At 40.3% G+C, this 27776-nt stretch overlaps 1 protein-coding gene across 3 annotated transcripts in view; it reads left to right on the forward strand.

The window, feature by feature from the left end:
• Positions 1-27776, forward strand: part of PAPPA2 (pappalysin 2) — a 310433-nt gene that overhangs the window by 241854 nt on the left and 40803 nt on the right. For 2 of the 3 annotated variants that reach the window (XM_017891697.1, XM_017891698.1), the window contains exons 18-22: positions 5142-5310; positions 6676-6811; positions 8758-8867; positions 19626-19711; positions 20812-20883. In XM_017891697.1, the coding sequence (XP_017747186.1) occupies positions 5142-5310; positions 6676-6811; positions 8758-8867; positions 19626-19711; positions 20812-20860 (550 nt within the window). In that variant the 3' untranslated portion in view covers positions 20861-20883. The remainder of the gene's footprint in view (positions 1-5141; positions 5311-6675; positions 6812-8757; positions 8868-19625; positions 19712-20811; positions 20884-27776) is intronic. The other variant, XM_017891696.1, reaches the window with a different exon arrangement.

Consider the following 27776-nt stretch of genomic DNA (forward strand, 5'->3'; position numbering starts at 1 on the left):
TTTTTTTTTTTTTTTTTTTTTTTTTTGAGACAGAGTCTCACTCTGTCTACCAGGCTGGAGTGCAGTGGTGTGATCTCGGCTCACTGCAATCTCCGCCTCCCAGTTTCAAGCGATTCTTCTGCCTCAGCCTACCAAATAGCTGGGAGTGCAGGCGCTTGCCACCTCGCCCGGCTAATTTTTGTATTTTTAGTAGAGACGGGGTTTCCCCATGTTGGCCAGGCTGATCTCGAACTCCTGACTTCGTGATCCGCCCACCTCAGCCTCCCAAAGTGCTGGGATTACAGGCATGAGCCACCGCACCCGGACAGATGATTGTCTTTTTTCTGTGTCCTCACATGGCAGAGCACAGACAAGGCAAGCTCTTACGTGTCTTCTCATGAGGGCATTGGGAGGGCTCCACCTTCGTGACTTAATTACCTTCTAAAGACCCCACCCCCTAAAATACCATCACATTGGGAGTTAGCATTTCACCACCGTATGAGTTTGCGAAGGCCACAAACATTTAGTCCATAGAGCTAGGTAACAAAAACATGAGCAGGATGGGTGGCAAGATTTAGGCTTCAGTCTTCTTCAAGGGCCCTGTGGGGAAACCAAATTTCTTGGGACTAGTAAGAATCCAGAACACTCTGAATTCCTGGCACAATCCAACCAGCTCATAGCACTGCAGTGCCAAATTCCATACCTTGAAATCTCAAGGCTTGCACCATAAGCTGGAATCCACGACATGAACATCAGGCAAAATGAGAGCCCTCACTATTGGGCCCCGAGATACTTAACCTATCAAATGCTTTGCTAGAAGACTGAGGATGGAGACGTTGGTTGTCTGATATAGAGAGATGTGGAAGTCCTGGGAGGCCCATGGAGAGATGGCAGTGCAAAGCCATCTTCTGTACAAAGGGAGAAGAAACCATGAGGAAAAAGAATTGAGGCTCAGAGGGGCAAAGGAACTCCTGCAGAAAGAAAACAGAATTTCCTATGGAATTGAGACTCTGTCTGCCAACCTTTCCCTGCAGTGCCTCTTCTCCAGTCGGGGTCCGGTGTAGCTGTGCTATTCTCTTGCTGCCTTCTAGCCATCCTCCTCCCTGTGTTGATGGTGGTTTGTAGCGCAGGGCCTGTTGCGTTGTCTGGGTGCCACGATGGAAGGCTACATTCTTCTTCCCCATCCAAGTTTGATCTGTCTACTCTCACCCCTGAGGTTATTAAACTGGCAGGGAAATATATGAAATCGGCATTCTTGAATGGCTTCTTAACTCTGGGCAAGGAAAAGGAAGACTATTTCCATAGTTGAAGTATTCCAACCAATTCAGAGAAAAATACCACATGAAGTCAAAATATGATCGTCCTGGCCAAGCAAGGGTTTTCCTTTATAACCATGCTGACATGCAAGGTTTTTATAGCCGTGCCTCTCCCCTGCTGTCAGTGGTATTGCCTGCTTTCTCCAGCTGGGGGATGTCAGTTCAGCAGAGGTAGGGGAAGGATTTCATCTGTGGGAGGTGGTGGAAAGCAGAGAGTCCCTGGGAGGATATAAACTCTGCAGTGTGAAGGAGGAGTAAAATATCCATTCTAGGAGAGGGACAAAAAGGAGCCTTGTTAGAGTAAAAAAGAGCTGCAAACCCTTAATTGAAAATTTATTTGGAGAGGCATTTTTAAATGTCATCTTTCTGGAGGGAAAGAAGCAATTTACTAAGCAGTACATTTCATTTGTATAAAGTTTAAAACCAGGCAAAACTCCTCTATGCTGATGAAAATCAGAAGTGTGTGGTGTTGCAGAATACTGTATGCTGTGAGGGTGGGGGGATTTTAACTGGGAAGGAATGCAAGGGGGAATTCTTAGGGGCTAGACATGTTCTGCATCTTGATCTGACTGGTGATTGGTTACCCAGTTGTATTCACAGGTAAAACTCCCTCAAGCCACACACTAAGATTTGCACATTTTTCTATGTGTAATTCATTACTCAATACAAAAATTTAAAGTGAAACTTCTTTTTTGCCCACTTATGGATGTGGCATTGGGACACAGGGCATCTGAGTGCTCAGCCGAGGACGAGGATGCGTTAGTAAAACTGTGGAGCGCGCCAGAAGCAGTCAGAGCCTGATGTGGCAGGAAGACCGGGGGCTTCGGCTGTGAGCAAACCCAGGTCTGCATCCTGCCTGCAGGGTTTACTGTGTGTTTTGAGTAAGCTTTACTTTTCTCTCAGGTTCAGTTTTCTTAAGTGTGGATAATAACATTTACCTTTAAATGTTGTTTGATCCAAATACCATATGTTCTCACTTGTAAGTGGGAGGGAGCATTGAGTATACATGGACACAAAGAAGGGAACACCAGACAGTGGAGCCCACCTGAGGGTGGAGGGGAAGAAGAGGGTGAGGATGGAAAAACTACCTACAGGGTACTATGCTTATTTCCTGGGTAATGAAATAATCTGTATACCAAACCACTGTGACACACAATTTACTCATGTAACAAACTTGCACATGTACTCCTGAACCTGAAAGTCGGAAAGAACTATGATGCAAAAAAATTCCAGTCATAAAAATCAGATTTTTTTTTTTTTTTTTGAGACATGGTCTCACTCTATCACCTGGGCTAGAGTGCAGTGGCAAGATCATAGCTCACTGTAGCCTCGACTTTCTAGGCTCAAGCCATCCTCCCACCTCAGCCTCCCCAGCAGCTGGGACTACAGGTGCGTGCCACTGTACCTGGCTAATTTTTGTATTTTTTGCAGATATGAGGGTTTTGCCATGTTGCCCAGGCTAATCTCAAACTCCTGACCTCAAGAAACCTGTCTGCTTCAGCTTCCCAAAGTGCTGGGATTATAGGAGTGAGCCACCATGCCCTGCCAAAAATCAGATTTCTCTTTTTTTTTTTTTTTTTTTTTTTTTTTTTATTATACTTTAGTTCTAGGTACATGTGCATAACGTGCAGGTTTGTACATAGTATATTTGTGCATGTTGGTGTGCTGCACCCATCAACTCGTCAGACCCATCTTCATCATTTATAATCGTGTATAACTCCCCAATGAATCCCGTCCGCCCCGTCCCCTCCCCATGATAGGCCCAGTGTGTGATGTTCCCTTCCCAATCCAAGTGATGTCATTGTTCAGTTCCCACCTATGAGTGAGAACATGCAGGTTTGGTTTTCTCTTCTTGGTGATAGGTTTGCTAAGAATGATGGTTTCCAGTGCATCCATGTCCCTACAAAGGACGCAAACTCATCCTTTTTTATGGCTGCATAGTATTCCATGGTGTATATGTGCCACATTTTCTTAATCCAGTCCCAAAAATCAGATTTATATTGCAAAATGTTCTTGGGAATAAAAGATATGAATCTAAATTATTATGTAATAATAAAACACTCAATCTTATTTCTAAGTATATATTATTTACATATGTTTAACTATTAAAATATTTTATTATTAAAATTATTTGAAGTTGAATGAATTCTGTGATGTGAGATCTTTGACAAATTACTTAACATCGTTCAGTGTGTTTCTGTGAAGTGGGGATTAAAAAGATGATTTCATAGGTTGGGCACATTGGCTCATGCCTCTAATCCCAGCACTTTGGGAGGCTGAGGTGGGTGGATCACCTGATGTGGGGAGTTCAACACCAGCCTGACCAACATGGAGAAAACCCATCTCTACTAAAAATACAGAATTAGCCAGGCGTCACGGCATGTGCCTGCAATCCCAGCTACTTGGGAGGCTGAGGCAGGAGAATCACTTGAACCCAGGAGGCAGAGGTTGCAGTGAGCTGAGATAGCGTCATTGCACTCCAGCCTGGGCAACAAGACTGAAACACTGTCTCATAAAAAAAAAAAAAGAAAAAGAAAAAAACAAGATGATTTCATTAGTATTATAATGATTCAACTTGGTATCATCAAATGTGCCTTGCAATGTGCCTGACATGCTGTTAGTTTCAGTTCAGTGATTCAGTTCAGCAGATATTTATTTAATGCTGAATATAAACCAGATATTATTTTAGTTCTTGGGAATTAAAAACAAGACCACCACATAGCCTCTGGCTTCTGGAAGCTTTCAATCTAGTGGGAAAGACAGTCACATGTGCATTTATAAAACAATGTGATAAATGTTTTACTAGTGTAAGATTAGAGTACTGCAGAAGCCCACAGGAGGTATGACACAATAGTCAGAAGATAATATGCAGGTGTTGGTGGGCATATTTAACCTTAAAAGGGGCATAATGAGACTAGAAAATGGTAATTTAAGGCTACTACATGTTTGAAAGAGTCAATGGCCAAAAGGTTATTTTTATTTTAGAATTACAAGCTTATCTGTAACCAGGAGTGTTTTGCATTAGAAGTGGATATGTTAAAACAGCAACATGGAAAGCACTTTCAAACTGCAGTGAGTCAAAAGGGGAATGGAATAGAATCCTCAGTAGCAAGGACCCTAATTCCATTGACTCCAGTCCACATCAAATGCTGTCACTCTGGTTGGGGACCATGTCTGGGCATGAGAAGGAGGACCAATTCTTCCAGGGCAGTATTGAGTCATGTCTACTTTGAGAAGCTGGTGAAAGGTATGCACTCTTTCCAAGGAAAAATAAACTTGTAAACAAATGAAGCAGTCATCTCGGAAGTTATTGTCCTTCTGAAAGTTAGGTTCAGAATCTCTGTTTTAAAAGAAAACTCATATTGCTGCACTTTCTCCCCTCTCTGAAGAACCAATAAATAGTAGCAACTTCATCAATTATATTGCCGTATCAACACTGTTGATCCTCAAATCACTTCTGATCAGTTCTCTGAATGTGTGATAACCTTTTCTGTACCCCATCCTACCTGACATTTCATTGTACTTAGTTGTGAGTCTTTTCCAAGATGAAGATCTCAGAGAAAACCCAACTACAATTTAGATGCTGCACTATTTATCAAACCCTCTTAAGAGTAATAGATGAAATATTTCTATATGTCATTTACTACTACTTCAAATAATAAATGAACGTTACTATTTTTAGTTCCATGATTTAGAAATTAGCCTCGGACAGTGGGACATATGGCTCACAAGAACCATCTGTCCCTGCCTATTTGCTAATTCTTATCCCATATTGCTGAGGATCAGTCTTCTTTCATGACCTCCTTGAGAGATTCTGATGAGCTCTTTTGTTTTATGTTTTATCAGCAAGTTCCTGAAGATACAATGCCTGGAAGGTGGAATCTGGGAGCAAGGCAGTTGCATTCCTGTGGTGTGTGAGCCACCCCCTCCTGTGTTTGAAGGCATGTATGAATGTACCAATGGCTTCAACCTGGACAGCCAGTGTGTACTCAACTGTAACCAGGAAAGTGAAAAGGTAAAAAACGTTTTTTTGAACTTATTTTGGATCAGGCTGTGCTCTAATCTTGATGCCCAATCCAAGAAATTTGAGAAATGAAATTTCTAAAGAATTTCAACAGGCAACGACTTGGGATTCTAATCGGGAGTGTTGGTATTATGCAATAGAAAATTCAGAAAATACCACATTTTTGAAATGTTCTCTCCTGAGTTCAGAACTTCCTCTGAGGTAAGAAGAAGAATCCAGTGGGTGGAGTACCAGGTATATTCCAAAAAGAATGCTAGTATCCTGATTTAGCAATGTGATCCCCTCTCATAGATGGCCATTGACATAAGTTGACTAAAAATACTAGTATTATTATTTTTCTAGAACAGAGCCCTGAACAGAAACACAAATTCCTTGGCAAAGCTGGAAGTGCTGTTTGACTATTCCCCTCCCTAGGATTTTGGCACAAAAGGTCTCAAATGAAAAACACAGTCTTATCTTGGTTGTGTGACTAAAAGCAATTTTATTTTAGAATCTTTTCAAGTCTCACACACATACATGAGACAGGAAGTCAAGCAGACTTCCTAGGCAAAGGTCAATGTCCTTGTCTGCTCCCCGGCACCTGTTATCTTAGTTTTCGGTACTCCAAGGTAAGCACCATGGAACAGATGTGAAAAGAATATGGCAGAAAATGAGACCCCTGAGAAATCAAGCACATCCATTTGCACTGATGGGTTAAGGAACCATCGAGTTGACCAGATGAAGGGAGGGCTACCTACATTTCTAAAATCTTACATTTTGGAGTTTTGAGAGTTAGTGCTACTCTCTGTGTTCTAGATAAAGTATAATTTGTGGAGCCAAGATTTATACAAACCAGCACACATGTGGAGAAAGGGAATAGAATTTTGGTGAGACCAAAAGCAACTATGATGTGTCCATTCAAGCAGAAAGGCAAAAACACACCTTTAGGAAATATTATGAATTGGTTTCACTGGATGAAACTCATCTTGAAAAAATCTGACATTTGCCACAAGCAGCATTTGTGTGATAGTAGGGATGAATCAGTGCAAAATAACACCATCTGGGAAACAATTCCATAAATAGCTCTGAATTCATGAGCTTTGGTTGATAGCTGATTGTATTCCTATATATAAAGGAAAATACATTGTTAATACATTTCATTAATGGAAAAAAAATTGTCATCGTGATTCCTCTGCCTGGAAAAGCAAAGAAATTTTGGCTTTTTTTTTTTGACCAGTAACAACATGTTGTTTCAATAGTGTCTTTTGGTCCAGGTTCTAGAACTGGAGAATACTACCACTTAATCAGACCACTTGTTTTCAACTCTCAATAAAGTTAACAAAACAATAATTAAGATGTTTACTTTTCATATTCTAGCTTCCCATCCTCTGCACTAAAGAGGGACTGTGGACCCAGGAGTTTAAGTTGTGTGAGAATCTGCAAGGAGAATGCCCACCACCCCCCTCAGAGCTGAATTCCGTGGAGTACAAATGTGAACAAGGATATGGGATTGGTAAGGATAGGAGTGAATCTTAAAGTCAATTTCCATGTCATTCTTTTGTTGAGCACAGCTGAATTTTTTTAAATTTTATTTATTTATTTATTTTGAGATGGAGTCTTGCTCTGTCGCCCAGGCTGGAATGCAGTGGCGCAATCTCAGCTCACTGCAACCTCCGCTTTCCGGGTTCAAGAGGTTCTCCTGCCTCAGCCTCACAAGTAACTGGGACTACATGCGCCTGCCACCACGCCTGACTAATTTTTGTGTTTTTAGTAGAGATGGGACTTCACCATGTTGGCCAGGCTGGTCTCAAACTCCTGACCTCAGGTGATCCGCCCACCTCAGCCTCCCAAAGTTCTGGGATTACAAGCATGAGCCACTGCACCCAGGCTGCCCAGCTGAATCTCGAAGCAGAGACACTGTTCTCCCTAAAGAGTGGATTGAAATTGCAAGTTGACTTTTAGCTGCTTTAGTAAAAATGAGATTTATGGCAACTTTGAGGGGCCTAGACCAGATGGATTTGTGGTATGGTTTGTAGCTCCAAGATGAAAGGTGGGACTGTGTAGCCACATAGCATGTGTCTGCTGGGCTCTTCTATTCTTCATTCTCTGTGATTGTTACTGGAGTGGAGAATTACTGAAAGGGATGATTTGAGATTCCTCTTTCATGCATCATTCTTCAACCATTCTTTCTCTGCAGAGGACTAGGTTCCAGAGCCATGGACAACTTCTTATTCAAGCAATTACAATTAAACGTCTTTGTGGCCAGAACTGATTTATAGTGATGTTAACTTTGCCTTGGGTGGCCCTAAATATCATAGGAAAGAGTTGTAGCTGATGCGAAACCTTGTAAGATTACTCCTAAATTCTGAACTGCATTAGCAAGGAGTAATTTTATCAGACATTCTAACCAATGCCAATGAGTATAATTTGCATTAATTAGTAAGCTCATTGCCATCTTCAAGATGCTTTTTGCACAGTGATGTCTTGTGGTCAGGCATAGAGTATCAGGGAATTCAGATGTGCCTCTTGGGTGGTGTTTCACAAACAGGTTCTCATCCTTCAAGCGTCCAATTTCTGCATTAAAATATCATATCCTCACATATCTAGAGTCCTTAAGAGGGATGTAGTTCTTTTGATTGTTTTAAAAGTCACTGAAAACATAGAAACATAGAGAGTAAGGACTAAAAAGAAACTTGGAAATCATCATATTTATAGATGAGGAAATGGAGAACCTAGAGAGTGTATTTTCTCTTAATATAATTTTAGGAGATATTTGGACTCTGTGTGGAAGGGAATACAGCAAGATTTTTCTGCAAGAGACCAATACATACCCAATACATACCTTCTGATTCTTCACGGCTTCCTCCTTTAATCAAATAGGTTTGTTGGCTGCCAATGCAATTATCTTTAGTGCAGGAACAGAGAGAATAGTATCTGGAGTAATTTTATAATTTCTGGGTCATTTCCTGCCATCCACCACCACCACTACCAGCATGTCAAGTTCTTAGGTAGTAGTTGTTACAATTATAAGCTTCCAGGAGACCATGTAAACAGGAAAGATATTAGATATACTTAAAAGGTATGAGCCAATCAGGATAGACTTTGTCTAGCTAGAGTCCTGGAGGGGATCTTGGAGGCTAGCTGGGCCACGAGTCAATCTTTCCGTTACTAGATCATGTAGAAATTCAGACATTCCAGAGGAGCTGTTATCCTGGACAAGACAGAGGAGGGGACACTTGGGGCAAGTGGAGTTAGGTTGGGGGAGAGTCTCTTTACCAATTAGTGTGAAAGTACCCTTACGGGAACACAGATGACTATCAGCCCTGCCTACAACATCATAATATGGTGAGCCATAATGAAATCAATTGTTCTTTAAAAACTCAAAGCTATTGATTCCTGAAAGAAAAAGAACGAGATCTGGGAAGTTCAAGTCTCTGCTGTAAACTTCTGTTCTTTCAGGTGCAGTGTGTTCCCCATTGTGTGTAATCCCCCCCAGTGACCCCGTGATGCTGCCTGAGAACGTCACTGCTGACACTCTGGAGCACTGGATGGAACCTGTCAAAGTCCAGGTGAGGAAACGGACATCGTTATGTGCCAAAGACATGAGTCTGCTGAGTAACATTTGGAACATTGTTTTTTGGAGTAATTTCAGAGACTTTCAAAGCATCCTCAAAGCAAACAACCACATGGATTATTCCTAGAAAGAAAAGTTAAACATTGAAAAGCAAAAAGAGGGAAGCTTGAAAAAAAAAAGATAGCCCACATCTAAAGGAAAGTTTGAAGTATAAGATGGAAAGAAATCTTAGAGACATAAGGAACAGAAAGGAAAATTACTACTAATGAAAAATAGGATGGGACAGGTTAGGATAAGTCAAAGAAATGTATAAAGATGAAAGAAGAATGGAAAGAAAAGGATGGATTAGAAAAGATGAAAATAAAACTGCAAGCAGGGGAGTGCCTAAAGGAACTGAGTAAGAAGAGAATTGCCTTTCCTTTATCCATCTCCCACCCTTTCTAAACCTGAAATCCTTTTCCTGGGCCATCTGCTATTCAAAGTCAGTCATCAGCAAAATCCATGACATCCACAGCCTCTTCTCTGGGCTTTCTTTCCATTTGCTTCCTTTTCTATCTGAAATCTGGCTCTCCACTGAGGACTCTGCCTCACCCGCAAGACTCATTCCTTGCTGCTTTCTCCCTCATGCCCCTCCTAACCCTGGGCCTGCAAGAGGGATAGGCATCATCCTCTCTCTTCACTGCCATTTGTAAACCATATTTCCTCCCTCCCCTGTAAAATGACTCACATTTGAATCCAATGTCAACAGAATGAACCACTCACTTCCCTCAATGAGGCTGTCATCTTCTGACCCTTATGGCACCCCTCTCCTTTCTTCTGAAACACTTTGACTCCTGGGTCGTGGCCACATTAGCCAGCCCTCCTGTCAAAACTTGCATTGATGTCTACATCTGCACATTTGATTCTTCTGAAATCAGGATTCTCAGCTCTGGAGCTTCCTTTCCTCATGTGGCCGCCTTTCCCTTTCCGACTCCATCTTCCTCGTGCTTTCCTTGGCTCCCCCTAATCTTGCCTTGGTGGCTTCTTGGCTGTTTCCTAAACATGCCAGCCATACCCTCACCTCAGCACCTTTGTGCTTTTGCTTCCTTCAGCCCAGGATGTTCTTCTCCAGAATATCTGCATGGTTTGCTCCTTTCCGTCTTACAGATTTTTAGTCAAATTTCAGGAAGGCCCTCTTTGGTTATTCTATTAATATCTAATATTTTAACTCCCCTGACATTTTCTGTCTCCTTTCCTTTTATTTTTCCTCCTTAGGATTTATCATTACCAAGAATATTACATATTTTACTTACTTGTCTATTATCTTTTCTGCCATTAAAATAAAAGCTCATTGATAGATTATTGTCTGTTTTATTCATTATTATATCCCTAGATCCTAAAACAGTGCCTAGTATTTGATATATGCTCAATAAATATTTGTGAAATGAGTGAATGAAAAAGAGAAAGAAAAGGCTATGCAGGAGCTAAATGGAGAAAATCGTGTTGTAAACTAATTGTTTCTTCTTAGGATAGAGGAGGATGGGGACATCAGAAAGCCTAAGAGCTTGGTTACTTAATTATTAGACTGTTTAACAAAATTCTTGCAAGTCTGTTCTCATTGGATGAGCAAAAGAGGACTCCAGAGATATGCCACATTTCATTCAAACATTATCCTCAGGTCTCTGCTTTTTCCTCCTAGGTTAATTGTGCTTTATTATGGGCATGGATTTGTGTCAAAGCAGGAGGTTTAGGAAAAAATGTACTCTAAGTGTGATTTGGGTGAGGAATGGAGAATAACACAATCCTATTAATTCAGTTAGTCATTCATTCAACAAACATTTACTGCGGTTATTATGTGCCGTGAGCTATGCTGAGTGCTGGGATGTGGAGGTGAAAAATACTAGTCCCTCTGTTTAAGGACTTACAATTTGGCCATGAAAGCAGATATCTATGATGATGTCACATGGGAAAAGGTTTGAACGTAGTAGAGGTGTTATGGGAACACCTGAGAGGAAGCAACCAAGTCTTCTGCTCAGGAGCCTGGTGGAGTTGGGGAAGGATCAATGGAAACTGACCAAAAAGCTTTTCCTCTGGGTCTTAAACTGTGATCAAGAGGAGCACTCAAGAGGGTAAGAAATAGTAAATGTTCCATCTGGCTGAAACTAGGGTATGTGTGGTACTGAGGGAGAGGAAAGATGGTGGTAAAAGAATGAGGTCAGGAGAAGCAGGCAGGCAAGATCCCACCAGGCATTGCCTGCCCTTCCTGGGATGTCAAGCCTCATGAGAACTCTGAGTGGAGGTGGAGTGCACCTCAGTGCTGAGGGCAGTGTGAAGACTGCATTGAAGTATGAAGGAGAGGGCCAGAAAAACACCTCCACAGATTCCCATCCCCTGGCCTTTCCAGACTTTCACTTTTACTCTCCATTCTGTTGTTAAGGTTTAGCTAAACTACAGTAGCTGGAATTACAGTGCCCTGGAGAAAGAGTTTCTGCCTCATGTTTCATGATGTGCCAGATGGTCTAGACCCTTTCTTTCAGCCCCATAAACTCAGTGTGCTATGATGAAACACTTCTCTTTCTCTATAAGCAGGCAAAGGGAGAAAGCCTTGGGCATACATGAGCATTTTCTTTCTCTTGGGCATAAACTGAAATAGATCCTTCTTCATTTGCTTCACCATCCACCCCACAAGGCGTCTTTGGGAACAGTCAAAGATGCAGGGTCTGTGAGGCCCGAGTGCAAGCCTTCCAGTCAGCAGGGTTTCTTCCACCTCTGTGTTTCTAATGGAACATTCTAGAAAATGACAGTCCATTTGTCTTCATGAAAACAGCAGGGATACCAATTACAGTGACTTGACTCTAAACTGGAAAACAATTTTCTCTATTTGATTAAAGCCTCCCTTTTTTCAGCTATCCTTTTGGGGAAATCATTATTGTTTATTTACTTCTATTCCATAGCATTTTGTTCTTGTTTATATTCCTGATGCCTTTTTCAGTGCCTGGCATTTTGTAGGTTTCTTAGAAACATTGGTTAAATGAGCAAAGAAACTGCCGTAGCACCATTTTCTTTTTTTCTTTTTAATTTAATTTAATTTTCAGTACTGGGATACAGATGCAGGATGTGCAGGTTTGTTACATGGGTAAATGTGTGCCATGATGGTTTGCTGCACCTATCAATCAACCCACCACCTACATATTAAGCCTCACATGCATTAGCTATTTGTCCTGATACTCTCCCTCCCTTTGGCCCCCCGACAGGCCCTAGTGTGTGTTAATTTCCTCCCTGTATCAATATGTTCTGATTGTTCAGCTCCCACTTATAAGTGAGAACATGCAGGTAGCACCATCTTCTACTTCAGAAGTAAATGCATATTTTTTTCTCAGTCTGGATGCATTTCAGCAGCTTCTTATTGATATATCCTTGTCAATTCTAAGTTGACCACCTCAGGAAAAAATATGTGGAACATCTTCCTTAAGTCAGTAAAAAATATGCGGAACATCTTCCTTAAGTCAGTATATCAAACATGATCATTTCTATCATTGCATTTATCATGACTATGATTTAGTCAGTAAATTCTTGGTTTTTGACATAGGTTGACCAGACTTGATTTTGAGGATGTTAGCAGAGAAACACTGAAGACCCTGCAATTAAAAAAATATATTTTCTAAAAGCTGAATTTTTAACTCATGAGCTCTTTTATTCACCAACTGCATAACCTTAGGCAATTTACTAGTCAGTACCTCCATTTCCTCATGTGTAAGTGGAAATAACACTGATCTCAGTAGAATAATGTGAGTATCAGATGAGAAACGTATGAATAGACCTTAGCTTACTTGATGCATAGCAAGTTTTCTTGATCAGTTGCCATTCCTATTTGAGGCAGGTTGCTTCCCCTCAGTTTGCCTGCCTCTTCTCATCTGTATGAGTTTCTGCCCTGCTCTTTATAATTTGGGTGTATAACTAAACTATACGGCTTGTCACAGTTCACAGTATTGATAGGGATGCAATTGCTTTTCTGGAACTCTTGAGGCTTGTGTCACATTTCCATGTGAAAACAAAGTGAAATCATTAAATTAGCTGCTTCCAAAATGTAAGGGAAGACCTGAGGTAACTTGCGAAATGAGTCTTGTCCTTACCTTAGAAGGATTATTTGTTTCTAGAAAAATTCCCAGCAATCAGAATTTCAGAAGTTGAAAACATAATTAACATTTTAATGTTTTCTTGAACTCCAAATAAGTACCCTTTATGCCAAAAGAAAACCAAGTAGTTAACCAATGGTGAACACTAATTATCACAGAGTAGCAAAACAAGCTGTTACCTGTGCTCTCTCTGCTCTTTCACAGTTACTATGTTAAAGAATTTTGCTTACGAACTAAGCTTGCAAGAGATGCTCTGTGTTTCGGAAACTGCAATTTTATAGTAAAAGAAAAACAAGAAAAAAGAAGTCACTGGATGCAGTGCAAATGATGATGAGATGATTGCCCTTATGTACCTCGGGGCCTCTAGGATGAGATTATACACCAGCCACAGATGATCTCATGATGGCTATGGTTCTGTGGCACTCAGCAACTCACCCAGGGTGCGAAATCTAACCTTGTCTTCATAAATAAGAAGAAATGCCTCATAAACCAAGGCAATTCGTTAAATGAAACTCCATGTCAAGTAAAATCCTTGTAAGTCAAATTGACTTATCTTGGGAGTTGTTCCATGTTGTATTTAATCTTAAATGTTTGTGTCCTTAAGAATCGCTTGGGCAGTATATAAAAAGAACAGCAGGATTCCAGCCTTCAGAAAGACTGGAGATGCCTTGGAATGAGCATCTTTAACAAGCACCTTAGGTAATTCCACTAAAATGCTTCAAGAAACCCTACTATTACAAAATAAAATACTGACAAGATAAATATTATAAATACAAGCACACCTCTCTGAAGCATGGCGCATTTGTTTAGTAAATGATGCTTGCTTAGTTCATGAAAATTCCTGCTATCTGCCATTATTTCAAATGCCTTTGTATCTGGCAGGAGTACAGAGTAATGGATTAAATTGCATTATTTTCTCTAGTCTGCTTCCAATGACTTCATTCTTTATAATAAAAAATGATACCTTACATTTGGATAACACTTTATTGTCTTCAAAACATATATGTGTGAAAAAATATATATGTGATATATTACACACACACACACATACACACACACGTATATATTTGAGTCTCATCACAAACCAATAAGCCAGGAAAGGAAGATTGTATTATCTTTATTTTACAGACACATGAGCTGTTGTTGGATGACCTGTTCAATATTGCACAGCTGGCAAGAAATAGAAAAATAAATGCCACCAACTTTGCTGACTCCCAGTTTAATGCAGTACTCCCTGCCTCACCCTGTTTGCTATAGTCTTTTTTTCCCCCGGTATATGTTTGAGTTAACTTGCCTATCAGATAGAGAATCAGTCATTCCTCTCAACCATGAGAAGCCCCTCATTTCCATACTTCCCCCAACATGAAATCTAAGAAAAAAAAGATTAAAAGCGATATTTCTTTATAATACTATTTTTTTCTTGTGAAAACAATTGTGTTTGTTTTTAAAGAACGATCAAGTATAGTTTTAGATGCCTACAGAGTTTATTTGCCTTGCTCCGGGAATTCTGCTTTATATTCCTGCAAATGATGCCTGACTTACAGAATAATATATTTTTTATTAAAGGAAGAATTTCTGAGGTCTTAGGTAATCTGGGGTTTTGATGAAAAACATCTCGAAGTAGCAACTGACATAAAAGGAAGAATGAGGTCCTCCTGGGTTCAAATATAATGTCACTTACTCCTTGGAGCCTCTCTCTGCTCATCTACAAGGGTGAGGATACTATCTAGCTTGCATGGTTGCTATTAAATTTAAAATAACACATGTGAAATGTCTTGCACAGTTTCTAGCACAAACTTCTTAATTAAATAAAAATGAGATTTCAGTTCACTTAGTACAAATATTTCCCCCTGGAAATATCCTCCATCCCTGAAAAGATATCACTAGCTATCTCCATGCAAAATAAAGAAAAATAGGTTTCTATAGTTTGTGTGTGTGTGTGTGTGTATGTGTGTGCACGTGTGTGTATATACAATAATGTCTGGGTCATTTGTCTTTTTCTGTCTCTTTTATAAACTGAGCTGAGAAAGGAACTAATGGCTATTCAGTGTTTCCTATTGGAACACCTCTGACAACAGAAGCAATTTCTAAAAGCTTTTTACTGTGAGACTGAGAAGAGAGGAAGGATGAAAATACAGTACTTTTAGATATTTCGAGGGCATGCTGGATGTGAGAGATAATAGGTAAGGGTTTGAAATTTTCAGATGGACTTTCTAGACCCTTGTCATTGCAATGGTGCCTTCCTTCTTCACCTTCACCAGTGTCACTGGAGCTGTTACACACAATTGTACCCATCAAGAGGACACTTTGGGGGCAGGGCTGAGCATTAAGAGCCAGAGGGAAGAGTGAGGTCATTTGGTTGGAAACTGGTTTTTGCCAGCATATTACCTTCTCGTTTTCTTCCTGGTGGGGATCTAGACCCTTCTAGTGGGGTAAGAAGTATACTGACAGAAAGGAAGGATGCCAGACCAATCCATGCCTGTCAGCCAAGGTGACTGGGCAGTGGGACCCGGCAGTTGGGACAGGCAGGGGGGCAGCCAAATAGTCAATGCTGATGCCCATTGCGCACATCCTCGTGTGACCAGATCAAAGGCCTCCACCCGATGCCCCTGCACCTGCAGCAGCACAGACACTCCTGATGTCCAAGGCACCTGCACCCAGAAAGTGGGAGAAGCTCCCTCAGACTTTCACTAGAGGCACTTTTTTATTTTCTCATCCCTTTTTTTCCTAGATTCTTATTCTTTTTCTTCTTTTCTGCCATGCTAATTCCAATTCCCCAGTAAACTGTACTACTGCTGAGGGTGGAAATGATAGCTTCTCCTTCGCCCCCGGTATCTCCTCAGTGCGGGATTCATTTCATCTTTTACTCAGGAGGTGGTGGCTGCGGGAAATCAAAGGGCCCACAGAAAAGAATGACTGCCAGGGAGTCACTTCTCAAAGAAAACCTTTTTATTTTCCCAAAAGCCCATGTTAAGTTGAATTTTATGATTATCCTTAACCATTGTGTCAAGAGAGTGTTTTATTGTATCTGGTGACTTTAAAATAGGAAAAAATAATGTTTTAACTTACAAAGTAGTGGTCCTTCAGGAAACCGATTTCATGGATAATTTTTTTACACATTCTGGCAATTGTTTGCATGTAAATGTAAATGCTATTTTCTAAATACCATTTGAAACTGTTTCCTTCTGAAGTACAAAGACATTCATCATGACATCTCATTTCCCCTATTATTTTGCTTCATAAATTCCTTTTTCCACAGACTAAACAGCACTTTTTTTCTGGAGTACCATAATTATGAATTAGTGAGGTCCAAATAAGTGAAATTTTCCTGTGGCTGCATGAAATAGGTTTGCAAAGAGCCTTTAACACTATATGAAATCTCTCTCAAATTCCCAGCTTTTCAACAGAATTCTCCAGTTATATCAAATCTTATAATTTCTAACTTTGTTTTCCCAAATTGTTCCCCAAACATAAATAGTCCTTTAAATAAAAATGACTGTTTTAAAGAGAAGAGAGAAGGAGGAAGAAAACAAGAAGATAATACGCTGGCAAAAGCCACAGTTTCCAACCAAATGACCTCACTCTTCCCTCTGGCTCTTAATGCTCAGCCCCGCCCCCAAAGTGTCCTCTTAATGGGTACAATTGTGTGTAACAGCTCCAGTGACACTGGATGCAGATCATTGGAGACTCAGACATGAGTCATGGAAAGGTCTTCTTTTTCATCATTTTTAAGCATGGAGTCATTCCCTCTAGGCATCAAGTGTCCCATCACTAGAGGAGAGTAGACAAGAGCATCTTGGAGGAAAGGGGAAGAGGAACGGAAAAGCAAGTTGCAGGGTAGTGTGCTATGGTCTAAATAAACATGTAACGGATGTTTTACTCAGGAGCACATACATGTAGCAATAAGGAAATTATCACAAATGTGGACATTGGCAGAACTTTGTGCCCTGATGTGATTAGCAGCCCATTCTGTCAAATAACTACTCCCATTAAAAAATAATTGAGCAATTTTCTGTTAGCCTTTATTGTTGGCTATTCTTGAGTTTTGTGACCTTTAACAAGACATTTACCAGGCAACAGCCTTCATGGTGACTTATGACCATCCTAGTAACCTTTACTCTTCTTTCTTTCTCTCTTTCTTTCTTTTCTTTCTTCTTTTCCCTTTCTTTCTTTCTTTCCTTTCTTTCCTTCCTTCCTTCCTTCCTTCCTTCCTTCCTTCCTTCCTTCTTTCTCCCTCTCCTCTTTCTTTCTTTCTCCCTCTTTCTCTTTCTCCCCCTCTCTCTCTCCCATGTCTTTCCTCCCTCCCTCCTTCCTTTCTTCCTTCCTTCCCTCTCCCTTCTTCCCTCTATTTTCTTTTCTTCCTTTCTTTTCCCCTTGCTTTTTAGAAACTTTCAAATGGTCCAATCAGGAGGAAATTTGTAAACTAAATTCTCTCTTAAACTTTTTTTATGTTGGAAATTTCAAAACAAATCTTTGGCATTTAGATACTGGAATTCCATCATGCAAAAAGTTGCTTGTTAATAGCATAATGGCAATAGTTTCAATAACATAGTAATGCATAGATTTGCGTTTGTACAATAACAAATTCAGAATAGTTGTTACCAATAGGAAAGAAGTATAATGATGTTGGAGGGACATATACGGGAGACATTAATTGAATCTATAGTGACTTATATTCTGGAAAATCTTAAAAATTTTTGATAAAGTTAGGCAGAGGGTATAAAGTTTTTTTATCATTATAGCTTTCAAATGTAATGTATATGATTGTAGTTTTTCAAATGTGTTTCAGAAAATAAGAAAACCAGCTGGACATGGTGGCTCATGTCTGTAATCCCAACATTTTGGAAGGGCAAGGTAGGAAGATTGCTTGAGGCCAAGAATTTTAGACCAGCCTGGGCAACATAGTGAGACCCTGTCTCTATAAATTAAAAATTTTTTTAAATTAGGCTGACATGGTGATACATGCCTGTAGTTTCAGCTAGTCAGGAGGTTGACGCAGGAGAATCACTTGAGCCCAGGAGACTGAGGCTGTAGCGAGCATGATTGTGCCACTGAACTCCAACCTGGGTGACTGAGTGAGACTGTCTCTAAAAATATATATATATAAATAAATAAATAATAAAAGAAAAGAAAATCATTTCACCTCTCACCAGGAGTCAGCCCTTCCCTCTCCATCTCACTGCTTTGCTTTTCTTCCTGTTTCACAGCCCTCTTGCACCTCAAATGCTCCCATAGAATTGAGTCTTGAAAAACATTTGAAATTTCCCTCCAATTATAATTACTAAGTACTTGTTTTATTAATGGCATATACATATATTTATAAATAGGGAACATCTTTATGAGATACCTGATTTTCATAGGAGAAGGCTAGAGACACAATACCATAATTAGTGACTGGCAAATGCTTATAAAATTTCGACTTTCTGTAAATCACTGAGATAAGAAGTAGGAATGCTGGATAGTCCCTATTCTAAAGGATTTTGCAATCTAGGAAGGGATATGACACAGGTACCACCAACTCGTGCAATTTCTGTAGCAGTTAGGGAGAATTGTCAGTATGAATTAGTCTCAAAACTGAATTTTACATCATTAAAAATCTATAAGGTGGGTATTGTCAACTCCACTGTTATGAATTTATTCTTCAGATATACTTGTACATGATTTATATATAAGCTTTGTTTGTTATAACAAAAGACTGGAAATAACCAAAATATTCATCAACATGGACTGATTAAAGCTTTTGAACTCTTGGCCGGGCGCGGTGGCTTAAGCCTGTAATCCCAGCACTTTGGGAGGCCAAGATGGGCGGATCACGAGGTCAGGAGATCGAGACTATCCTGGCTAACACGGTGAAACCTCGTCTCTACTAAAAGAATACAAAAAACTAGCCGGGCGAGGTGGCGGGTGCCTGTAGTCCCAGCTACTCGGGAGGCTGAGGCAGGAGAATGGCGTAAACCCGGGAGGCGGAGCTTGCAGTGAGCTGAGATCCGGCCACTGCACTCCAGCATGGGGCGACAGAGCGAGACTGTCTCAAAAAAAAAAAAAAGGTTTAGAACTCTTTAAGGGCCTTAACTGGGATTTATGGATTTGCAGATCCCTTGCTCACTAGACAATCTGACCCATAGTGAGTGAGTGAGGTATTTATGCATTTGGTCTGAATTGAATCACTGACTGATTAGGGTGGAGAAATGGGGGTCCATAGTGAATACCCTCTATGAGAAGGAATAAAGTTCTCATGTATTTACCTTTCAAAGGACAAATTATATTTTGCCATTGTTACTATCTGGGACCCCAAACTGCTACAAACTATTGATGTTTTAAATAACAAAATGTGTGACCACTGCTCAGTAGAGCTCCTGTGGAACCTGCTTTAAAGCATAAACAAGAATTATTTCTAGTTAACAAAATTACTGTTGATATGCAAATGGTTCTGCATAAATGGCTGTAAGTGCAGGAGAATAACTCACTTTTTCAGTAGGCTGAACACCCCTTTTGGGTTTACCTTATGTATTTGTTTTGATAATCCTTTTTTTGGTACAATAATGACTTAAGCCAAGTCACTTTCTAATAATATATTGCAATATGAAGTTTTGAATATCAAACTTTATAAGGATTTATACTATTTATTTTCCCTCTAGAGAAGCTGTGAAGGAGGAGTTTTAGCTTTTAGCAGTATGACTCCAGAAAAATATTGCAGATCCCCATTCTCCTACCTGACTATGAGGTATATATTTATAGACCTGCTATTAGCATATGTGAATGTCTCCAGTCTAATGATTACACATTGTTAGCATTCTGGAATTCCTGTAGGTGCTATCTCATGTAAAGCTCCTATGTTGCCATGTATTCTTTTCCTTCTGAATGCATGGAATTTCAGTTGGACTGATTAAAATGTGAATATGCAGATCTGCAGAAGGGTGGGTTGGTAGCAGGCTACAGAGAGAAACTTCTTTTCTCTTTGAAACCTGCTATGAGACTTTCTTTTTTCCTTAGAAAAGCATATTCTTTGAGAATTTTAAAATATAAAAGAAAAGAAAAAAGTTTTGTGAAAATGTTTTGTTAAATTATTATTTAACATAAAGTAGATGACTATTTGTTTAAATATGCATCTGGAAATGGCCATCAGGAATGAGGCAGCCACCAGCATCTCAAGATGAACCTAACTGTGCTCCCACCAGCTTGATGTTGGTGTCATTTTGAGTAGCAGTGATTTCACACTAGCCCTGTGTGTCCTGTGTATGTGTTCTGTCCAGTTTCCTACAGGGCAGGCTGCATGATGATACCAAGAACTGCAGAGTGCAATTTCACCTCCAGTCTTGGTGTAGGCACTCACGTCTTATAATCTAGCATTTCTGAGGTCCACTTTAGTTGAAGACTCTTTTGTAAAACTTTATTTGTCAACCTTTAAAAGCCCGTGGTGTGTGATCAACACAACCATCCTACAATTTCTTGTAACATTATTTAAAATTTCAAAATAAGTGGAACTAATAGTATGCCTGAAACCAGATGAAACTCATTATAATATTGAGGTTGCTTTTTTAAACCACACTACACCACTCTGAAAATTTAGGTATTTTGGGAAAGAGGATGAAAAGTTTCGAGAAATCTCCTCCACCAAGACTTGCTGCCTGAAAGACATCTGTCAGGGTGGGCAGTGTGCACGGGAAAGGCTAGATAGCCCCAATCCACTTTATGGGACACAATTAGAAACTAGCTTCTTGAGGAATGGAGTTGGACTCCTGTGGTGAGCTCAGGGTTTGCCCCTTCTCACACAGAACGAATGTCTTTAATTTTGTTTTCTGTTTTTCCCGTCTTTCCCCTTAGAGCATTGTGTGCACTGGCCGGCGTCAATGGCACCCAGACCCCATCTTAGTCCACTGCATCCAGTCATGTGAGGTAAGATGGCCTCCCCTTCCCCAATTCAGACTAGAGAACTCAGGTGGATTTAATTTATGGAGCTTGAGTCCTTCTAATTTAGGACCCAGTCCCTCTCCTATTCCTCTGCCCTTTGTTTAATTTCTTAAATTAAGTTGGTTCCACAATCTTAAATTCACAGAAATTAGGAGCTCTGATTTTTGTTTTGTTTCGTTTTAGCAAAATCTTTGGAGATCCCCTTTAAATGACTTAATAAAAGCTAACTTAAAAAGCAAGTCAGAATTATTTATGGTTTTGGGATTCTGTAACTGGGCCTTGTTTGAGCTTAATTCGCTCAGGGTTTTGGAGACTGATGGCCCACTGACAGGTTTGTTTGGCCAGCACAGTGTCTAAAAACAATTTTCTTTTGGTTGCCAATGTTTAAAATCAGGATTTTACATAAAATTCATATGTGCATATATAACATTACACACATACGCACACATCCCAAATAAAAATAAATATTTAAAACTCTGCACAAAGATTTGTCTCTTGAAAAATAAGACTAGCTGGCAACCATGATGACAATTAGCTGGATCCGAGTAGCAGCTGCAACCCCAGAGGGGCAACTCTTCTCCAGTTAGCACAGCTTTTACTTTCCCTATGGCTACTTACCTGGTGGGTGCCCCTTGTTTAAAATAACTGCCTGGGTCATGCAGGCATCTATGTTTGCAATCTCTTAGGTAGACCTGTTATCTACTGTTGATTAACCAAACTAAACCTTTACCACCTCAAGAAATCTTGTCCACTTCTTCACATAGTAGATTCCCCAATCAGTGCTGGGACATAGGCTGCTGTGATTTCTTTAGCTAGATTAACTGAAGTTAATTTTAAAAGTCAGGAATAGGGCAGAGTATTTCTAAGAAACAATGACCCAGAAATTCTGTCATAGGGGAAGGAGATGCTTACACACACACACACACACACACACACACACACACACACACACACCATTTAAGCCCTCCCACCCTAAGAATAGCCAGTGACAAGTACAAGCATTCTCGTCTCAGTCACAACAGGTTTTGTCATCCACATTTCACACTGGAAGGAAATAAGTCACTTAGCAGCAATGCTTGGGTAATTCTGGCTCCTGTAGGTGCTGCAGAGAGACCCCTTTAACTGCCCTGATTTCCAGCTTCTTCCCTGATGCACACCCAACCCACATGCATGTTAAGTTCATTCTTCTGTATCTCTGTGTTTCTTGATCTAATTCTGGGAATCCAGGATCCACATGAGACTGGAGAGGGGGAAAGGGTGGGGTTTGAGAGAAAAGGGAAAACTGGGTGGGGAAATGATACCAATAAAACAGCACTCTGCGAGCGCATCAGGAAAAATGCTAGCATGGAGTGTGCTTTGTTATGGTGTGGGCCAACAAAACAGCTCATCTTCTGCCATCATTAGAAAAACAGATGGCAGCGGGGTGGGGAGGCGGGAGAGAGGAGGACTGAATCATCCACTGGGCAGGGGGTAAGAAGGAGGGAAGAGAGGAGGCCAGGGAAGGAGGGAGATAAACAGACAGAAGACTGGGGAGCTGGGAACAGATCAAAGGGATCCTGAGAATTCCCTTCTGCTGCTTCTATGCGTGATTTCAAGTGGGATAGTGGATGACAGGGCTTGGAGCTGGCTTCCGTGTTTCCCGGAAGGTTATAATACAGACCTTTTCCCATTTGTTCTCCCCTCCTCCCTGCACCCCAGCACATCAGCGGGGTCACTTATCCAGAGCTTCCTAGGCTGTCATCAGTCCCTTTGTTGATGTGACAAGGAACAAAAGCTCCAAGTCTCCTCTGCCTGACTGCTGGGCTGATGTCTCCTCTGCCTGACTGCTACCAGGCAATAGCTGTTGGTTCCCCTGCTCCAGTGGTTCTCAGCATCACCTGGGAACCTACTGGAAATGCACATTCTCAGGCCCCCAAACACCTACTCGATCAGAAACTGGGAGTGGGGCCCAGCAGACTGTTTTAACAAGCTTGCAAATGATTCTACGGCTTGCTAATACTTGAGAACCACCGCCCCAACCGAGAGTTTGTTGTGCAGCAATAATTGTAGCCAACTTTATTTAGCCACTTTGAGGGTGGAAGGAAGATGCAACGATACAGGTGAATCAATCCCCTAGGAAAGGAAGGGGAACTGGACAGGAGAGGAGAAGGAGAAACAACTCTGAAGAAATAAGTAATAAGAAATGCAAAGAGGCGGGGTGAAAATGAAAAAGAAAGGACAAGAGAGGCTGAAACTGGCATGCTCTAGGGGCAAATTGGCAGACACTTAATTCTTTACTGGAAAAAGTCAGCAAAATATATTAGGGAGAACAGAAGAGTGTCAGGGACAGATGGAGGGAAAACAGACCGGAGGCAAGATAAAGCAAAGCGGGCCAGGTAGGAGAGAGGAAGTTTTTAAAAGTGCAGCACAGAAATCTGAGCTCAAATCAGGTACTTTGTTACCCAGTATCTAAAAGGGTTTTCTTTTCTTTTTTCTTTTTTTTTTTTTTTTTTTTTTGCTTCCCAGTACTGAATATCATTCTAAGAGGCCTCCTTTTGATATTTAGCCTTGTAAAGGTGGGGTGCCTCATTCATTATTTCTCCCAATAAGCCCAAGGCAGTAAATCCACCAGCTCAGTATCCTCAGCCCATATTGTCCCTTCACCTTTGTTTGTATCATATTCTCTTGGCATAAGGATTTGCTTTCAATTATCCACTATTCTGTGCTGCTTATGTCTTCTGAGGTGCCACTGAGACTTTCTTTAAAAACTCTTATCTAAATAATTCTATCTTCTTATGTTAGGTCATAAGCCAATTCTTGCCGCTTCTGTTTCCATTGTCCCAGCAAGAACACATGTATGCTACATATCTGCAATCCAAAATTGTTTGTACGTTCAATTCTATTTTTGTAGTTGTTGCTTGCATTTGGCCTTTGTGACCTGAATACTCCTTGGATCTTCTGGTTCTTTCATAAACTGCATATGGGCAAGGAATGGCAACTTGCTTAATGGAAAAGTTTTGAAGTCAAACAATTCTAGATTCCAATCCTGGGTCAGCTGACTAGTGTGAGCCTCTGTACTGGGAAGTGGGGCAACAAAGCTGTTTTAAGGAGTTGTTATGAGGGATGCATGTGATAGCATACACAAAGCATTTAGTGTCATGCCTGGCCCATAAGAGATTCTTATTGGTGTCATTTGTTGTGAGCTATTAGCCACTTCGTGAATGTTTACTGAATGAGTAAAGCAGAAAGCAGGGGCATTGCTGCTGGTGTAGCCCCAGTATAATTAGTTGTAAACTCTGAGGATGTGAAAAAGGAAAGGAAAGGAAAGGAAAAGAAAAGGCAAACAGGTCACTCCCATAGAGACCCACTGAGTACCATAATTCACGAATTCACACATTGATTGTGTCCAATCAGTCATCAGGTCAGCTGGTCACCAGATCATTATATGCATAGCTCTACTCATTCCTACAGTTGCCCACACTGGTTGGGACCTCAACATTTCTCATGTTTTGTGGGAATTTTCTAATTGCTCTCCCTTCCCCCAGACCTGTGCCCATCAATTTCCTTCATTCTCTCTATTGCTATTACCAGGTTCTTTCTATTGTGTCTCTTCTGCTAAAAGTATCTCAGGAACTCCCCATTGTTTTCACATTTAAACCAGACTCCTTTGCAGGTAGTAACTGAGCCTGTGTCTTTCAACCTTCTGTCTCTTCAAATCTCTTTGTGCACACTCTACTCCAGACATAAAAAGCCTTTTCCAACACAGTATTCTAAAAAGTGGTTGGACTTTGCACTGTCTGTTCGCTTGATCTGGGATTGAATATTTGTTCCACCTGTGGGGTGACACTGGACAAGTTGCATTAGATTCTTGTGCCCCATTACCCTCAACATAGTTTTAATAGAGTTTTTATAATAGGGTTTTCATAGTACTGCTTATTTCATAAGGTTGTAGTGAAGACAAATGAGTTATTATAGGCAGTGAGCTCAGTCTAATGTCTTGTACATAATTGTGCATTATAAATATTATCTATTTCATTATCCATCACAGAAGTATTGTTGTTGCCACATGTTACTTCACTCCCTGTATCTTCATGCACATTGAAACCCATTCCCAGGACTCATCTTGTGACCTATTTCTCTAAGCCAGTGATTCTCAGCTAGGGACAACTTTGCACCCACCACCTCTCTCACATTAGGGGAAATGTCTGAAGACATTTTTAGTTGTCACGACTGGGCGAATTGGGGGAGCTTCTGAAATATAATGGGTAGAGGACGGGGATGCTGCTGAACATCATACAATGCACAGGATAGCCCACAACAAAGAATTATCCTGCCCCAAATGCCAGTAATACTGCCCTGAGACACTGCTGTAGACTAACTCCTATTGATCTTTCAACACATTTTTCCAGGCATTTTTTTCTACTTGGAGTATTTAATGACTGGCACTCCACTCACCACACACCCTCAACCACAGATGGCTTATATAATCATACTCTGGTCTCTATTTTACCACTTATCACCTTAGGGAAAGTATTGGTTTCCTGTGTGTTTGCCTTAAGACACTGTAACTACTTACAAGCTGAAAATATTGTCTTTTCCATTATTATATCTTAGCTACTCAACACAATGTTTGAAATAACTGGGGCTCAAAAAACATTTATTGTTTGAAAGAGTAATTTAATTTGCACATGGCTTTTAAAACTATAGATAAAATTTAAAATTATAGATATGCAAATATTTTATGATAACTGTATAAAAGCCCTGTTAAATGCTTGTCCAGTAAAGTATACTTTCTTCCCAGCATAGGGAGAGAAGGAAGAGAGGAAAAGAAAGGAAAAATGGTTTTCCTCATCTCCTGGGGTAATAATTGAAGTGAGTGTTCACTCCATCCATGAACACTGTGATACTATCAGACAATAGATTATCTTATTCTTTCCCTCCCTTCCTTCCTTCCTGCCTTCTTGCCTGCCTTCCTTCCTTCCTTCCTTCTTCCTTCCTTCCTTCCTTCCTTCTTTTTCTCTTTGCTTTTATCTTTCCTTTTTTCTCTTTCATAAAGCCATATTTATTAATTCTACTGAAGTCCACAATGCTAGATTCTACTTAAACCAAGAAGATTTTGTTCTCTAGGGAATGTACCTAGGGATAAAGACTTATCCTATACTTACGGTATCCTTTTACATAGAACTAATTCGTTTTCTTCGTACTTATGGGCTGGTTAAAATCCACCTAATTCTTGACTCTGCTTTCTCTGTGAGCATATATTTCTTGTAAGTTGATCCTTTTCTTCCCAGCAGTCTCCATTTTGAATTACAGTTTTTGATAATCTCTCTTCAACTCTTTGCTGTTAGAGTTGTGCCCTTTCCTTTTTTTTATTTTTATTATTATTATACTTTAAGTTCTAGGGTACATGTGCACAATGTACAGGTTTCTTACATATGTATACACGTGCCATGTTGGTGTGCTGCACCCATTAACTCGTCATTTACGTTAGGAATATCTCCTAATGCTATCCCTACAGGCAACCTACAGAATGGGAGAAAATTTTTGCAATCTACTCATCGACAAAGGGTAATATCCCGAACCCATAAAGAACTCAACAAATTTACAAGAAAAAACAACAACCCCATCAAAAAGTGGGCAAAGGATATGAACAGACACTTCTCGAAAGAAGACATTCAATACAGCCAACAGACACATGAAAAAATGCTCATCATCACTCGCCATCAGAGAAATGCAAATCAAAACCACAATGAGATACCATCTCACACCAGTTAAAATGGCCCTTTCTTTTTAAAAAGAGAAAGCTTCAGAGAAGGACAGAGGCCAAGTGATGTCAGAGAATTAGGTTCAAATTCTGACTCTACCCTTCATTAGCTATGCATAGTACCTGTCAGACTTTCTCTTAGAACTTCTGTGAGAATCAGGGGAAATAACTGATTTTAATGTGTTTTGTGAATTGTCAAATAATAGAACATACTAGCAGTGATACTGCCTAAGGAATGATACATATAACTTTGTGAGGACAGGGTCATATTGAAACAAGTATTAAGAAGCACACCGGGGCCTGTCATGGGGTGGGGAGAGGGAGGAGGGATAGCATTAGGAGATATTCCTAATGTAAATGACGAGTTAATGGGTGCAGCACACCAACATGGCACATGTATACATATGTAACAAAACTGCACATTGTGCACACGTACCCTAGAACTTAAAGTATAATAATACAAAAAATAATAATAATAATAATAAAGTTTCCACTGAAAAGCCTGCTGCCAGTCATTAAAAAAAAAAAAGAATCAAGGCCAGGCACAGTGGCTCACCCCAGTAATCCCAGCACTTTGAGATGCTAAAGCAGGAGGGTCACTTGAGGCCTGGAGTTTGAGCCCAGCCTGAACAACATAGCAAGACCCTCATCTTTACAAAAAAATGAAAAGTTAGCCAGCTGACTATGGTGGTATGCACCTGTGGTCCCCAGCTACTCAAGAGGCTGAGGTGGGAGGATCACTTGAGTCCAGGAATTTAGGTCATGGTGAACTGTGATCATGCCACTGTACTCCAGCCTGGGTGACAGAGCAAAACCCTATCTCTCTTAGAAAAAAAAAAAAAAAAAAAAAGAAGCAATTAAATTACATCTAGTTTATATCTTTATGACATAAAGTTTATATCTTTTTATTATATACTGCAAGTATCCATGGTTAATTGATATCCTTGGGGCTACCAATGCAACTTACAAGGCCTTTTAATGTTTGGGGGAAAATTTCCAATAACTCTGTCTGAGCCTGAGCTGCCCAAGTCTCTAAATTCAATGCATACCTTTGTAGATGCCTATCATCTCATCTATCACATATTTCAAGGTTATCCAATAGGTCTATTCTTCCTGTAGTCTACCAACTCCTGAG

The sequence above is a fragment of the Rhinopithecus bieti genome, unplaced genomic scaffold (genome assembly GCF_001698545.2).
Source record: "Rhinopithecus bieti isolate Rb0 unplaced genomic scaffold, ASM169854v2 scaffold_20101, whole genome shotgun sequence".
NCBI lineage: Eukaryota > Metazoa > Chordata > Mammalia > Primates > Cercopithecidae > Rhinopithecus > Rhinopithecus bieti.